This window comes from Gasterosteus aculeatus, chromosome 12, assembly GCF_964276395.1.
Source record: "Gasterosteus aculeatus chromosome 12, fGasAcu3.hap1.1, whole genome shotgun sequence".
In the NCBI taxonomy this organism is placed as follows: Eukaryota; Metazoa; Chordata; class Actinopteri; order Perciformes; family Gasterosteidae; genus Gasterosteus; species Gasterosteus aculeatus.
This window is the reverse complement of record NC_135700.1, coordinates 23,978,137-23,993,199: the sequence shown is the minus strand read 5'-3', so window position 1 is coordinate 23,993,199 and position 15,063 is coordinate 23,978,137. Positions and strand designations below refer to the sequence as shown.

Here is a 15,063-nt window from a genome sequence, read left to right as displayed (position 1 = left end):
ATGGGGCAGCCTGGAATCGAACCACCGACCTTATGCTTCCCAGCACACCTTCTCTAACCCCTGCGCCACGACAACACGACAACACGCGCCGAGAGGGGCCTCCCACGCGTAGTGAAGCTCTCCGTGGAGCGATGCTATGCGAAGAAAAGACGAATTTCACAACGCCCACCAAGAGCAAGCGTTTTTCCTTTTATTCGTATGTGCTGTTTTTATCCGTCAGACAAGTTCAGAAGTTAAAGTCGCAAATGTCAAATTCAGCCCTCCACAAAAAAGCAACAATACCTCAATAAACAGCAGCTATAATATTTTACTGGAAATCTGAGGTTTCGCTTCGATTTTTGGGGTTAACCTTGACTGTTTTGCTGTTGTCGCTTTGTTGATCTTTATAACAAACATTTCTGCTAATAAAGATGTTAAAAAAAAACTTGTTACTGGGACTTAAAGTCTGCACTTACATGATAAAAACATGTTGATCAGTGTTCAAAGTTCAATATTTTTCCACTCAACTGAAAAAAGAAAACATAGTATCAAAGCAGGACATTCAAACTGTGATAAGTTTTTTTTTTAAATGGAAAATGTATCAATTATTTATGCAAAACTTGATTAGCGATGGGGCAGCACGTGGTGGTTAACGCTGTCACAGCAAGAAGGTCCTGCATGTTCTCAACGTGTCTGTGTGGGTTCTCTCCGGGTTCTCCGGGTTCCTCCCACAGTCCAGAGACCTGCTCTGGGGATCAGGTTGATTGGTGACTCTGAATTGCCTGTAGGTGTGCGAATGTGAGTGTGAATGGTTGTTGACCCCCCCCCCGTGACCCTGTGTGCAGGAATAGCGGTTTGAAGATGGATGGATGGATAAATGTGATTGAATGTAACATTTAGTTATATGTTTGACATACTTTACAACAGTATTACTAAATACTTGTACTGCACTGCATTAAGGCCAATATTGTATTTTCCCTTTGTTGCATATATTCTAAAACTTTAAGAACTGATTTAATTCATTCAATTAAATAATATATATTTTTTATAATTATTGTATAGTTATTTTTTCTCCTTTGAATGAAACTCAAAGTATATTGATACTGCTGTTAGAGAGCTGCAGGGATATCTATCTATATCTATGATATATTTTTAAAACAAGTGTGATGTCACATGTTTATGTGTTTACGGTACTATACTCCCAGGTTTATACGTGGTTCTAAGGTGACTTGTTTTAGTGAGGTTCTGCTTGGACCGGGAAGAACCAATCCCAGGTTTATATGTGGTTCTAAGGTGACTTGTTTTAGTGAGGTTCTGCTTGGACCGGGGAAGAACCAATCCCAGGTTTATATGTGGTTCTATGGCCATTTGTTCCGGTGGGTTCTGGTGAGGTTCTGCGTGGACCGGGGGAGAACCTCACTTGTCTTCTCACGGCCGCCGGATTCTTTAGGAAGCGCAAAGAGGTTTGTTTATGCAGCACTACTTTTGTGTACCTCCGACAAATACTGGCTAAAACTAACAAAACCCTTTTTTCTCCTTATTCTTTTTTGAAGAAACCTACGAAAAGTCGACAACGGCGTTGACTTCTATAGTTTAAGACTAAAATCTTCGACTACTGTTTCTCATTTCTGTCCCAACGGGCGACAATATATTTCTTGCCGGGTCTATTTTCTCTCGGGGACGGCTGTGCTGCGTCTTTCTCTCTCCCTTTCTCCGCCATCTTGAATTTTAATGTTAGTTTCTTTTTAAAAAAAAAATTGTTTCCTGTCATATTCTTTCGTTTAGGAGTGTCGTGCCAAATTGGGATTAGTTTGAAATACTTTTATCTCGCGATTGTTTTTTACAAAAATCACCTTTGTGAGTATCGTGTGTGTGTGTTCTGCTTCCGTTGGCGACTCCAGACATTTAAACGCTCCCAACGCGTGTAAACGCTTTCAGCTTTTTAACTGCCAGATATCGAGATAAAATGTCGCCCGCGGTTGGTAGTTGGTCGTCCTCCTGGATTTGATGACCACCGAGGACCGTATCCGCGGTCTATACGGAACCGGCACAAGAACTAACTTTTAATTCGCCCCACAAATGACACATATAGCATGCTAAGCTAACTAGCCAATGGCTTCCACATCAGAACACCCAAGCTGTCGCTGTTAGCCCGCTGTGGTCCGCCGGTTTACAGGTAACGTACCGGGGCGTGTGTGGGGCCGGATGTCAAATATTATATACACATTATTATTGTCCATTAGAGAAACGGGGACGGCAGATTTGTTATACTCGGAAGTCTGTTGTTGACTGCTAGCCGATGGAAGCTAAGTTAGCCTACCGAAGTTAAGTTTGATGCCTGCTGACGCAAACTAAGAAGTAAAGACACGGTATTAATGTGATTAACAAATGTGTGTGCGCTTAATAGAGGTGGACGCGTTTAAATAGGCTCATGGTTTTCTTAGGTGGATGCTAGCTTGCTTCATGGAGCAGCTCGGTGTAGTTTTTGAGGAGTGGAACGTATCATGGTGTAACATCGTTAAATACCAGCAGGCTTGTGCCGTTCTGTTGCGGTCTTTGTGTCGGATTACAGGTTAACTGGTGGTTTGGCCGTTTGTGTTGTGTGTGTTCTAACGTTAACACAACCGGGCGATTCGCCGGCATTTGCTGCAAAGCGAACGCGCAGCCGGCCACCGCGGCCGAGCGGATCTCCTCCGGCGTCGCCTTGTCGGTGATTAGCTCCAATGCTAACGCGGTGTACATGGGCGGAGATCGGACAGTTAGCAAACAATGCGAAGCTTGATTGATAACTGTGATACACGCTCGGCCTCGGCCGTCGTGCGGGTGTGTGTGCGTGCGTGTGTGGCCTTCCGGGTTTCCACTGCCTCTCCTCATCCCCGTGGCGTGTTGTGGTTTTGTTGTTGGCTAACGTTAGCTTCTGAGCTAATATTGCGAATCTTTTTTTTTTTTTTCCCCTAATGCATCGATTATAAATGAGATGATGCTCATTGCGACGGAATGGCGCATTTATATACTACATTAATCGTGTGACCGAGGCGTCCATATCCAATGTTGTGTTGAGGTTATGCACCTGATCGTGATTTTTTGAATATACATATGTGGTTCAAGATCAACAAAGCAATACTTTATGCGTGGTGGCACCAACGACGTTTGACAGCAGCCCGGTGCAGTACCTGAGGTAGACTCGGGGGGGCGCTGCAGCCCCGTTTAAAACTCTTCAGCACTGCTTTCTGCAGGCAGAACTCACAACTTACTCACAGTGAAAGGACCAAAACACATACTCAGGTGTACTCCTGTAATAATCTTTTTTGATACTTTATTTTTTATAATTGTATTTTATGTAATAATCTTGTATATTTTGGCTAAATCACACTGTATTAGCTGGGTCCATATTTTTAATCAATAATCGATTTTAATAATCAAAACCAGCAAAGGAATTTAAGCTTTGAAATAATTTCAGCTGAGTAAAATAAAATACAATATTTCCCTCTGAGATGTGTTGAGAAGCAAATGCGTATAAAATAGGAACAAGTTAAGTAGAAACGCCTCAAATCTGTGCTTGAGCAAAGGAACTTGGTCACATTCCACCCCTGCTTCAACCACCATATAAACAATAGTACTCACCACTGGGTGAATTGACTGATTATTTACTGGTTTTACTGGTGGATCCTGTGACTGACAGGGAGCTCACCTCAGGCACACTTCAACATTCATCCAAGTGGTTTGTCAGAGTCCGGTTTATTCTCAAGTGGCCTAACAATAAACCAATTAAGATAAATGGAAAGACAAAAGAAAATACAGCATCAGTGAACAAAGTGTTTAGTAAGGGGGAACGTGGAAATACATTAAGTAAGATGCATTCATTTTATTAGTTTTTTTCTTGGCAGTTTTTTAGCTCGTAACACATCCAGCTGCTCGTTAGCGTCCCATATTGTATTTCTTCAGTCTGTGTAACAAATTCAATTTCTTGGTTTCCACTAATGTGCGTTTTCTTTTTTTTCACCTTTGCCTTCAAGTTTCAAACCCCAGTCTTCCCCACTCAAGAGTGTTTGTTCATCTCGGAGACTAAATGCAACTGGATCAGGGGGCTTGTGGGCATGAAGTGGCTGGGCGAATCCAAGAACATGGTATTAAATGGCAGACGACACGGAAACAAGTTGACCAGCGAGCAACATGTGAGCCAGACCCGCTCCCAGCACTCCCAGAGGGCCTCCCTGCGCCACATTAAAAACAGAAGTCGAAGATGTAGCCGCAGTGAGTCAAATACTTTCATGTTCTAACGCGTCGCTTGGTCCTCAGACGCTCCCACTAACACCCGTCTGTGTCTGGCGTTTCCAGGGTTTAATACAACCAGTCTGGAGGCGGGGACGCGCTATGTGCCCTCGTCGGGAATGACCGCCAAGGAGTTGTGTGAAAATGACGACCTGACGACGAGCCTCATCCTGGATCCTTATCTGGGCTTTCAAACTCACAAGATGAACACCAGGTCAGCAGATGGACCTCATGGGAGCTGCTGGTTGTCATGAATAAAAGTCCTATGGATTGTGGACATATGTCAAAAAGTTGTTATTTCTTTCTGATTTTCACATCTGTATCACATCACTAATGCGTCCCCACAGGTTTCGACCGATTAAGGGACGACAGGAAGAGCTGAAAGAGATCATCGAGCGCTTCAAGAAGCACGACAACTTGGAGAAAGCTTTCAGAGCTTTGACGACCGGAGACTGGTCGCGAAATCAATTTCTCCACAAGACGAAAGCTCAAGAAAAACTCTTCAAGCAACATGTAAAAACCTGATCTAAGATCTTGCCATCATTTTTTCCAGCAGCAAAATCAACCGGATGACTAACTCTATGTTCTGCACAGGTATTTGTGTACCTGCGGATGTTTGCCACAGACAGCGGGTTTGAGATTCTGCCTTGTAATCGATACTCATCCGAGCAAAACGGGGCGAAAATTGTGGCTACAAAGGAATGGTGAGGACATGCTGTCAGCTGTGATTGCTGATTTTAACCCCTGATTTGGTGAACTCTACTCTCACCAGCTCTCACCCTCCTAATGCATTTAACTGTCCCAATCGATCTCTGTTTGAACGACTGTCCGCCAGTGATTGATGGTCAATATTAATGGCATTAGCCTGCACACTGGATAATAAACTTATTATCCAATAATACACTAATAAACTCTTTATTGCCGTTGTAATGACAGAGGGGTACCCCCCCCCCCTCTCCGACACACACACTGATGGCTGACTCCCGCGAGTCAGCATGTTGTGCTAACATGAGCTAATGGTGTTTAGCCTCATGACATGCATCCATCTGCATGCTGCACAAACGTATCCTGCACACTCACACACACACACAGGTGGATCTATGGGAAGTAGTTGCAACACAGCAGCTTTTGCATTTGGCGTGAGATAAGGCAGCTTGCTTGCCCCGTGTAAAAAAAAAAATCTTTCTACCCGTGTTGTTCTGCAGGAAAAGGAATGACAAGATCGAGTACCTGGTGGGATGCATCGCGGAGCTTTCAGAGAGCGAGGAGAACATGCTGCTGCGGCACGGGGAGAATGACTTCAGCGTCATGTACTCGACACGCAAGAACTGTGCGCAGCTCTGGCTGGGACCCGCTGCGTTCATCAATCACGGTATTGGTCCTCCCTGTCTCTGGTGATCTGGCACAGTGGGCGCTGTCAATGGATGCATCAGGGCCTCAAAATGTATCAAGAAAGCAAAAGGGGGATACGGAGACACATCTCTAGACGGGTGCAGCTGAATGACATGTTACCTACGTTGTACCGTACCTGACGTTGTGCAGCAACTATAAGGAGGATGATTCGTCAAATTAAATGAACTTTGGTAGTAAGATGTGGAGCCGCAACTTCAGCCGACTATTCCAGCGTCCGTTAGCTAACGTGTCATCGCCGTGACGCTAGCGCTGCTTGTGTTTTCACAGCAATCGTACCATAAATGACATGAAAAAAAACAAAAGATGAATTTCTTTAATTTATTTTACATAAATTCTAAAACAATGGAATCCATCCGTCCAAGAATGTGTTACAAATGTTGGGTAAATGGAGTCTCTACGTGCTATGAAGCATTCACATCAGACTTTAGTTCTTTCTACAGCTGCTGGTGGTGATCAACGGTGTAGTTTCTGCGATTGAAAGAAGGAAGGTGCTTTTCAATCCCTCAGCAGGTTGTGGGGTTCAGGAGGTTAATGAGGTCAAAGGCCGTTTATTTCCTCCTCTTGTCTGCCAAAAATGCCACATCGGATTATTTTCATTCATCCCAGTCGAGCCTCACTAATCATCGGGTGCTATAAGAGCTGTGGGGGGGTTTATGTGAGAATTATGAATCCATATAGTCCACATTTGTTCATATAAATGAGAATACTGATTTTGTCTGTCTTGTCTTTTTTTTGCAGATTGTCGACCAAACTGCAAGGTATGTTCTTTGAAGTTTGGGTGCTTAGACGTTCTGTGAGCCACTTGTAGTCAGTAGAGGGAGCTGGTCAGCTGGTCAGGTACCACATTGGTACGTTTGTGTTATTGCGTGACTCACAATAACACCAACAATGGAGACTGTAGACCAGGAACAAGGTTAACGTACCCTTTGTTTACCAAAGGAGTTTGATGGCTTTGAAAAGAGCATAAATAACAATTTAAGTTGGTCTACTGTAAATGAATTGTGTCCTGTGCTATGAATAAATGCCTCACACACCCGCCCCGTCTGTAAACTTAACGACAGTTTTACTGTTTTGTGTAGTTTGTGTCGACGGGACGAGACACGGCCTGTGTGAAGGTTTTGAGGGACACTGAACCCGGAGAGGAAATCTCATGTTATTACGGAGATGGTTTTTTTGGGGAAAACAATGAGTTCTGTGAATGCTACACATGTGAACGGTGAGTGCAACACAGTACGCGTTACATGTGCCCTTGATTGATACCATGGGGGCTCAAGGGTAACTATCCATTGTTTGTTTGCGCAGACGGGGCATGGGGGCTTTTAAGTCCAAAGCAGGGCTGCCTGTGGAGGTGCCGGTGATCAACAGCAAGTACGGGCTGCGGGAGACGGACAAGCGTCTCAACAGGCTGAAGAAGCTGGGGGAAGGAAACCGGAGCTCAGATAGTCACTCTGTGGGCTCCCACACCGACGGAGACTCTCAGGAAATGCCAAAAACACATCAATGTAAGAGTCGGCTCAGGATGAAGTGCTCTGTTGCCTTCTCTGTTTACGTACGCGACTAATGTTGAGGCGCTGACTCAATTTGACTTAGACAATGATCACCCGGGCAAGACGTGTAGGTGGGTTTCTGCAAATGTTATCGATACGTAATGTGCAACATTTGATCTTCTCCCACCAGCTGCCAGAAAAAGAACATCATCCTCTGGCCTGAAGTATAAGAACAGGACTCAATCCAGACAGACTTTGTCCAGAGCCCTTACTACCTCATGTTCAAAGCAAGGTCGTGTAAACAATGACAGGGTACCAAAGATACTAAAATCCCAATCCAAGCCTTCACTAAGTAAAGTCCAGCTGCGGAGTCGCAGGAGGGGGGCGGAGCCCAAGGCGTCTGCTAAAGGGGAGACTTGCCAGCTGGGCCTCAGGGACTCGAAGGTGTCGCTGTGTAAAGGCCTCACCATGAAGAAGGGGAAGGACGGACAGGAGCTGATGCAGCAGACGTTGGGCCAGCGGGGCTGCCTCACCCGGCACGCCGCCAAGGAAAACGGCAATGCGCCGCACAGGCGAGGCAGCGAGGGCAGCCAGTGCTCCGCGTACAGGACTCGCAGGTCCACGCGGACCCTCGTAAAGGCCCAGGAGACGCTGAGCTCGGCGGCCGGCGTTAAGCTGGAGCCCAGCGCCATGGACGGCTTGAGCCCGGTGCCCGGGGGAGTGGTCATCAAAACGGAGCCGGCCGACATGGAGGAGTACCTCCGCCACGGGGTCGGCCTGGAGCAGCCGGCGTTGGACGGCGGCTACGCCAGGCGAGGCTCGTCCTCCAGGCGGAAACGGCCGACGCGGCTCCGGACAGAGCGGACAATCAAATGCGAGGACTCGTACGGCGAGCCGTTCACGCCGGTGCCCGCCGGCCGCGCCGCCGGCTTCTCCGACTGCGGCAACGTGCTGCTGAGCTTCGCCGACCGGCACCGGGACTACAACGGGGTTTCCGGCGGCGCCAAATCGCTGCGCAGGGACAAGGGCAAGAGCGGTTGCCGCTCGCAGGACAAGGGGAAGAAGAAGCGTCAGATCACGCGATACGACGCCCAGCTGATCCTGGAGAACAACACGGGCATCCCCAAGCTGACGCTCCGCCGGCGGAGGGACAGCAGCAGCAGCAAGACCAACGACGCCAGCGAGCCCGTCGGCTCCTCCGGCCTCTCGGCCTCCGCCGTCAACTCGGCGTCCTCCAGCAAGATCAGCATCAAGTTCAGCAAGGACCACGACAAGGACAAAGGCGGCTCGTACATCGCCAAGCTGAACAACGGCTTCGCCCCCGTTGTCCACGGCAACTCCGCCAAGCTGAAGATCCAGCTGAAGAGGGAGGACGATGCGCGCAGGATCTCGCAGTCCTCCCAGATGTCCTACAACGGGGACATGGGCCAGAGTCTGGAGGCCAGGACCGGGGGACATAGGACCCAAAAGGCCCTGGCAGAGCAGTCGTCGTCGTCGTCGTCGTCGTCGTCATCGTCGTCTGAGGATGAAGAGGAGGATGACGACGACGACGACGATGAAGATGACTACTTTGACAATGAGTTTGATGACGATTTCATTCCACTTCCTCCAGCAAAGCGCCTCCGACTGATCGTAGGTAAAGACTCCATAGACATCGATATCTCCTCCAGGAGGAGAGAGGATCAGTCGCTGAGGCTCAATGCATAAGCTGTGGGGCTCATCGCCCCCCCGCCCCCCACCCACCGCCCACCGCCCCTGTAAATAAAAGACAACTAGCGAATCAACTGTTGTGTTGATGTAAAAGAAGTACAGTAATTTAAAAAGGAAAATAATTCTGAATGAAGGTGCTGTTGATTTAAAATGAAACGCTGTTATTCACTTATGTTCATCACAAGTTGTTATAAAAACAAATTCCATTATTTAAGCAAACACTTACCCGTTTAATCTGAACACTATTTTAAATCTGAACTGCGACTTGTCAACTGGTGCTTGTTATGGTTTCTGATCTGATCCTAAGTGTAAAACAAGCGTTTGTTTTAAGCTCAACTCTTCCTTTAAGTGAATGCACTTGTTCTATTCATCGTTGACATGGATATTGTAGAAAGTGTACAGTATGGTGACTTTCCCCTCTGTCTCATAGGCAGGTTTTATGACCTTTTTGATTTCCGATCTCCTCCTTTGTAACTTTTGTTTTGGTGCCATTGGTCCGGACGCATTACGAGGTCAGTCATTTGGATCCGGGTGCCATGTCGTCACTTTGCCAGCAGTTCCCCTGGTAAAGAACCACTCTGAATTTCAGTAATTCACCAATTATCAACATTATTTACTGTGTAAGTTGATCACCCTGTTGAGTCCAATCATGCAACGATCATCTTCATCCCTCACAGAAAGCTGCTGAGACAGACGGCCTCATATGTGGACGTATTTATATTTATAGATATATAAAGACACACACACACAATGTTCTGTGTTTAGCGTGCTGCAGACTTCTGCATCGGCAACACGCGTGTGGAGCTGCGGCGCGTTGGGGTTTTTCCTGCGGTCGCCACACATTCGTGTCATGAACCATATAATGGAGTTGCACGATTAGTTTTTGTCTGTCTGCCCCCGTGAGCGCTGTAAATAATTATGTTAATTAAGCCGCAGAGGTCCTAGCAGCGCAGGAGGTGTACTGCAGCGTGGTGGGGACATGGCACGCCGTGCTCAATCGAACCGCAACGTCGAGAGAAGTAATGTACAGAACGGCCTGAAGTCTCACTCCTCCCTCCCCTCGTCCTGGCTTTACCCAATCAGATGTGGACACTGGGGGGAGGAGGAGTCACGTCTGAAACGTCCTCCCGTGTAGTTTGGTGTACTTCTTTCCTCTATGGTGCTACTTTTATTTCCTCACCCTCTTGTTTTGAGTTCTGGTCGACGTCTGCAACATAAAACGCCGACCGGCTCCCAAACTCTGCGTCCTCTGTGCTCGCGGCCTATTTAAGTTGTCTTTTTTTTCCTTGAGTTGTCTTTTTATTTAGAGGTGCACTTTGATTTTGATTTTTACTCGCAATGTTAGAAAATGGTCCAACAGCATTAGGTGCCTTTAACAAAGCGCGTTTAGACACATTCAGACCAAATCCCCCCCCGACGCACCGACCGCTCCACGAGTCCCCGTCTGTCCTTCTGTATATTATTTCGTCTTTGGTTGTGCGGATTATAAGTGAACTGTCCAATAAATCAAGGGATCAACTGAGATTGAATGTTTACCCACTTCTCTTTGTGTTAATATGTACTGTTCGTATCACCAGCAGCTAATCACCTTCTGACCCCCCCATCCCGCCATCCCCCCCCGACGGCCTCATCCTGCACTGTAAACCGGCTGTCCGTCTCTGTGGTCTTTGTCCAATAGACAGCTGTCAACATCTCCAATGGATCCAAAAAGTTAAAAAGAGAAATGAAAAAAAAAAGACAAGAAAAACAAATGTGAATAGTTTGCGGACATCTTAGCGTGTTGCGTTGGTAGCGGGGAACGCAAAGCGAATTAAAAGTGGGCAGTTGTGTATATTGTCCGATATGTAAATCATGTGAACACATCTTGTACTTATTTAACAGTTTTGAATACTTGAAAACTATATAAAGTTTCTTTGTGACTCTTGTTTCTCCGGCCTGTTCTGAGGTCCACTGGATGTTTTGATTCTATATTTGCTGTTGAAGTTCCTGTCACAGATATTAGTTCAAATCAAAATGTTTCACTGTCCCAGTGAATCGTCTGTTAAAACGTCACTTCCCGTTTGTGGCTGTGAGCCCATTGGCTGAACATGTCAATGCTTTAAAATCATACATTATATATAAAATGATTGTTATTAATATATATAATCGTCATATATATATATATATATATATATATATATATATATAATTATTCATGTCCATATCAAAAATATGGACAAATGTTTTAATATGTAGTTATTTCCTAAATCAGTTGGTCACTAATTTCTTACCAATATAAAGGTGACTGACAGCAGCTCACAGCGTGTTGATTATGAGCTATTGAGCTCCGGCTGATGATGATGATGATGATGAAGGAGCCATTGGGCTTATTTTATCCTGCCTGTTTTCCAGCAGCGCTTTGGATCACAAATGTAACCCACTGAATCTAACTAAATGAAAGTCTTCATCACTGCACAGCAGGGAGTAAATGTACTTTATATACTGCTGAGTAGCTTAATGTAAAATAGTACATCAACATTTGTTTATTTTCACATTCAAATTTAGTCGCGACTTACAATAAGTGCATTTTAACCATAAGGAAACAAACCCAGAAGAACAAGAAACAAGAAAGTGCAATTTCATTAAATAAGCCGATGTACAACTTGCTGTAGATAAGAACCATTATAAGTCCAATTTAAGTGCTCCAGTTAGTGTGTTAGTGGAGGTAGAGTGTGAAGAGGTGTGTCTTCAGTCTGAAGATGTGAAGGCTCTCTGTGGTCCTGATGTCTTCAGAGAGCTCCTTCCACCATTTAGGAGCAGGACAGCAAAGAGTGGAGATCTAGTCGAGTGTTTTGCTCTCAGTGAGGAGGAACAAGCCGTTTATCACATGCAGAGCGGAAAGTGCAGGTCGGGATGTCGGGTTGGACCAGGTCCTGGATGTAAGCTGGACCCCATCCATTCACAGCGTGGTACGTGAGCACCACTGGTTAGAGAACTTGGAGCTGCTGCATTCTGGATGAGCTGCAGAGGCCAAATGGCCTGCAGGAGGGAGTTACAATATAATATAATAAATATGAACATAAAACAATACTTTTACAGAATAACATTTCGAGTTCATTTGCATTTTCCTTACATAATTAAATGATCTAAGTTGTACTTAACTACCGAACTACATTATATTTAAAATTATTATTTCTCAAAATTTAAACATCATCAGAACTGTACCTTGGAGCTCGTTGATTTGTCAGCCAATCAGGACCCTCCTGCTGAGAGCAGCGTCCAATCAGAACCCCTCCTGCTGAGAGCAACGTCCAATCAGATTTGACGGAGCGCTATTTGAATGCGGCCCGTGCTCGTAGTGTTTACCTGCTGAATTCACCGTTCACGGAGCTTGTTGGAAATCTCGCTGCTTACAAAGAAAGAAAGAAAGAAAGAAACAAACCCTCGTTTCTGCCGACCATGTCTTCCTACGATGTTCGTCCCGTGGTGAGTAGAGTCGAGGTCTCTCGCTTTTTAACCGTTTTTATTCGTGGTTTTTAGCTCCGCTAGCCGTTAGCTTGTGATGCTAGCTAAGCTAATGTTATCAGGAGCTTTAGCTTTGTTGCACTTGTATTACGCTGTCGAAGTGACCCTTTACGCGGACTCGTTTCCTGCCCTCGTGGTGTATCTGAGTCTTGTGTTTATTCGCCTCTTAGCAGCTTGCGGCCGGAGAGAACCCCGTGAGGATGAGCAAAGCCGCGGCTGGTGCGAGGCGAGCTGCTCTCGGAGAGCTCACCAACTTCACCGCAGCAGCGGCCCACACCAAGGTGACCGTTTAGTTCAATGAGCCACCTGCAGTCTGTTTGACGCGATGACCTCCAAAGCACACCTGGTCACGCGGCCTACACCTGCACTCCATGCACGCTTTAAACCACGTGGGGTTCAACCCCGAAAAATGGCTTAAAACTACCACTACTCTAAGTGGCTCCACTAAAAGGGACGTGTTAACTTTGTACACATTATTTATTAAATCGTAACAATCTGCATTGTTTGTTCAGAGGACCGGACCGTCCAAAGCATCAGCCAAACCCGCCCAGAAGGACAAGGTGCTCCAGGTGGTGCTTCCAGTAGTCCGGAGCGCAGGCGCTGCCCCCCCGGCCTCGGAGGAGTCGGCCGACGTGTCCATGAAGGAGGCGCAGGAGCTGTGCCAAGCTTTCTCCGAGGTGCTGCTCACCGTGCAGGACGTCGACGAGCAGGATTCAGAACTGCCGCAGCTCTGCTCAGACTACGTCAAGGATATCTACAAGTATCTACACGTCCTGGAGGTGGGGGGTTTTCATTCATTCCCCCCCTCCCTCATCGAACCGCCGCCCTGCTTTTGTGTAACAATGTCCGTCTGCGCACAGGTGCAGCAGGCCGTTCGCGCCGACTACATGCAGGGCTACGAGATCTCTGGACGCATGCGGGCTCTTCTGGTGGACTGGCTGGTCCAGGTCCACTCCAGGTTCCAGCTGCTGCAGGAGACTCTGTACCTCACAGTCGCTGTCCTGGATCGTTTTCTCCAAGTAAGATCTGTCACGGCGCTCTGTCCTCTTTGTCCGAGCACTGTAACACCCCCCCCCCCCCCCACCCCGCGGTGCCGCAGGTCCAGCCGGTCTCCCGCAGAAAGCTGCAGCTGGTCGGCGTCACCGCCATGCTGGTGGCCTGCAAGTACGAGGAGATGTACGCCCCGGAGGTCGGGGACTTCGCCTACATCACAGACAACGCCTTCACCAAGGCCCAGGTCCTGGAGATGGAGCAGCTGGTCCTGAGGACGCTCAACTTTGAGCTGGGCCGTCCCCTGCCGCTGCACTTCCTGCGTCGGGCCTCCAAGGTGGCCGGTGTGAGTCTTCCCTTTACTTCCCCCACAGTCATAAGCTGAGTGATGCTGACGCGCCGCTGGCCGCGCACGCACGCTCGCCTCGCTCCAACTCGTTCTCAGTGGTTTGGATGTTTGTCTCAGTCTGACGTAGAGAGGCACACGCTGGCCAAGTATCTGATGGAGTTGACTCTCCTGGACTACGACATGGTCCACTACCGGCCCTCTGAGATCGCCGCCGCCTCGCTGTGTCTTTCCCAGCTGCTGCTGGAGGAGCTGCCGTGGGTGAGTCCGCCGGCGCCAAAACACGCCGTCTCTCTAAGGTGTCGTTTTTTTTGTTGTTTTTTTTAATATTGATCCCGCTTGTCAGTCTCCCACGCAGCAGCACTACTCCACATATGACGCGGCCCACCTGAAGCCAATCATGCAGCACATCGCCCAAAATATTGTGATGGTGAACGAGGGAAAAACCAAATTCCAGGCAAGTGTAGGCGGAACGCACGATGACTTGTTTCACGAAAAATCAATTTCCTCGTTTGTGCCCCTTCATCCGGAACGGACTCTCGATCTGCTCCCACCTGCTTATGTTGTGTGTCTTTGTTCCAACGACGCGTCGTCCCGTAGGCCGTGAAGAACAAGTACTCGAGCAGCAAGCTGATGAAGATCGCTCTCATCCCGCAGCTGACGTCGTCCCTCGTGAAGACGATGGCGGCCGCTCTGACCAAAGACTCATGAGACCAACTTTTCCCTGTTTTTTGTTTTTAATTCACCTGCACTTTATTTTTTAGATTGACTACAATCTGTGGAGATTCTATTAGACTAGTTTTTTAAATAAAAATTTTAAATTTTAATCCATGCTTTGGTCAGTTTCTCTAGTAGCCCGTTTGTCACTCCTTGATTTCCTGTGATCAATGAGGCAACAACTAGATCTTAAATATTATTCTACATTAACACATCTTTACTCTAGTAAAGGTAATATTGGTGCCGTATAATGACTACATCTATCTGATGCGCTGGAGTCTTTTCAGTGTCTGAATACTTCGTCCTCTAGTTTGTCTAAGTAATCACGGATCTGAGTGCTGAACTGTGACGTCTTTCGGTGGGAGAGGAGACATAAATGGGGTCCTCTGTGGGCCGCCGTGGCGCCCCCCCCCTCCCAGTGAGGGAATTAGTCTGAGGTCACGGTGTCCTTAATCCCCGACGTCACTCGTCTTTCTGAAAGACGACAGAAACTCTTCTGTCCTGCTGAGCCCGTGTCTGCGCGCTGCGATCACAGCTCGTTGTCGCAGAATAACGCCGTTTACAGGCGTGTGTCTGTTTCTACTGACTTCATCACCCTGCTGCTCCTCGGCGCGGTTATCTACAGATTACAGTATGTGTAAACTA

At 47.2% G+C, this 15,063-nt stretch overlaps 1 protein-coding gene across 1 annotated transcript; it reads left to right on the top strand.

Moving 5' to 3' along the window:
- Positions 1–2,177: 2,177 nt before the first annotated feature.
- kmt5b (lysine methyltransferase 5B) lies at positions 2,178–14,528 on the top strand. Its single transcript, XM_078086001.1, has 15 exons — positions 2,178–4,233; positions 4,318–4,465; positions 4,599–4,764; positions 4,846–4,955; positions 5,457–5,623; positions 6,403–6,422; positions 6,744–6,880; positions 6,967–7,166; positions 7,342–8,787; positions 12,536–12,646; positions 12,878–13,144; positions 13,226–13,701; positions 13,822–13,962; positions 14,048–14,158; positions 14,302–14,528. The coding sequence occupies exons 1-15, from the start codon at positions 3,960–3,962 to the stop codon at positions 14,410–14,412; spliced, it is 3,885 nt and encodes a 1,294-aa protein (XP_077942127.1). The 5' UTR covers positions 2,178–3,959; the 3' UTR covers positions 14,413–14,528.
- Positions 14,529–15,063: the final 535 nt, after the last annotated feature.

Excerpts from the sequence above, each read along its gene's own strand:
- kmt5b (XM_078086001.1), top strand. The coding sequence starts at position 3,960 with ATGTGCGTTTTCTTTTTTTTCACCTTTGCCTTCAAGTTTCAAACCCCA. Across the intron at positions 4,956-5,456 it reads ATTGTGGCTACAAAGGAATG|GAAAAGGAATGACAAGATCG; the intron begins GTGAGGACATGC and ends GTTGTTCTGCAG. Across the intron at positions 6,423-6,743 it reads ATTGTCGACCAAACTGCAAG|TTTGTGTCGACGGGACGAGA; the intron begins GTATGTTCTTTG and ends TGTTTTGTGTAG.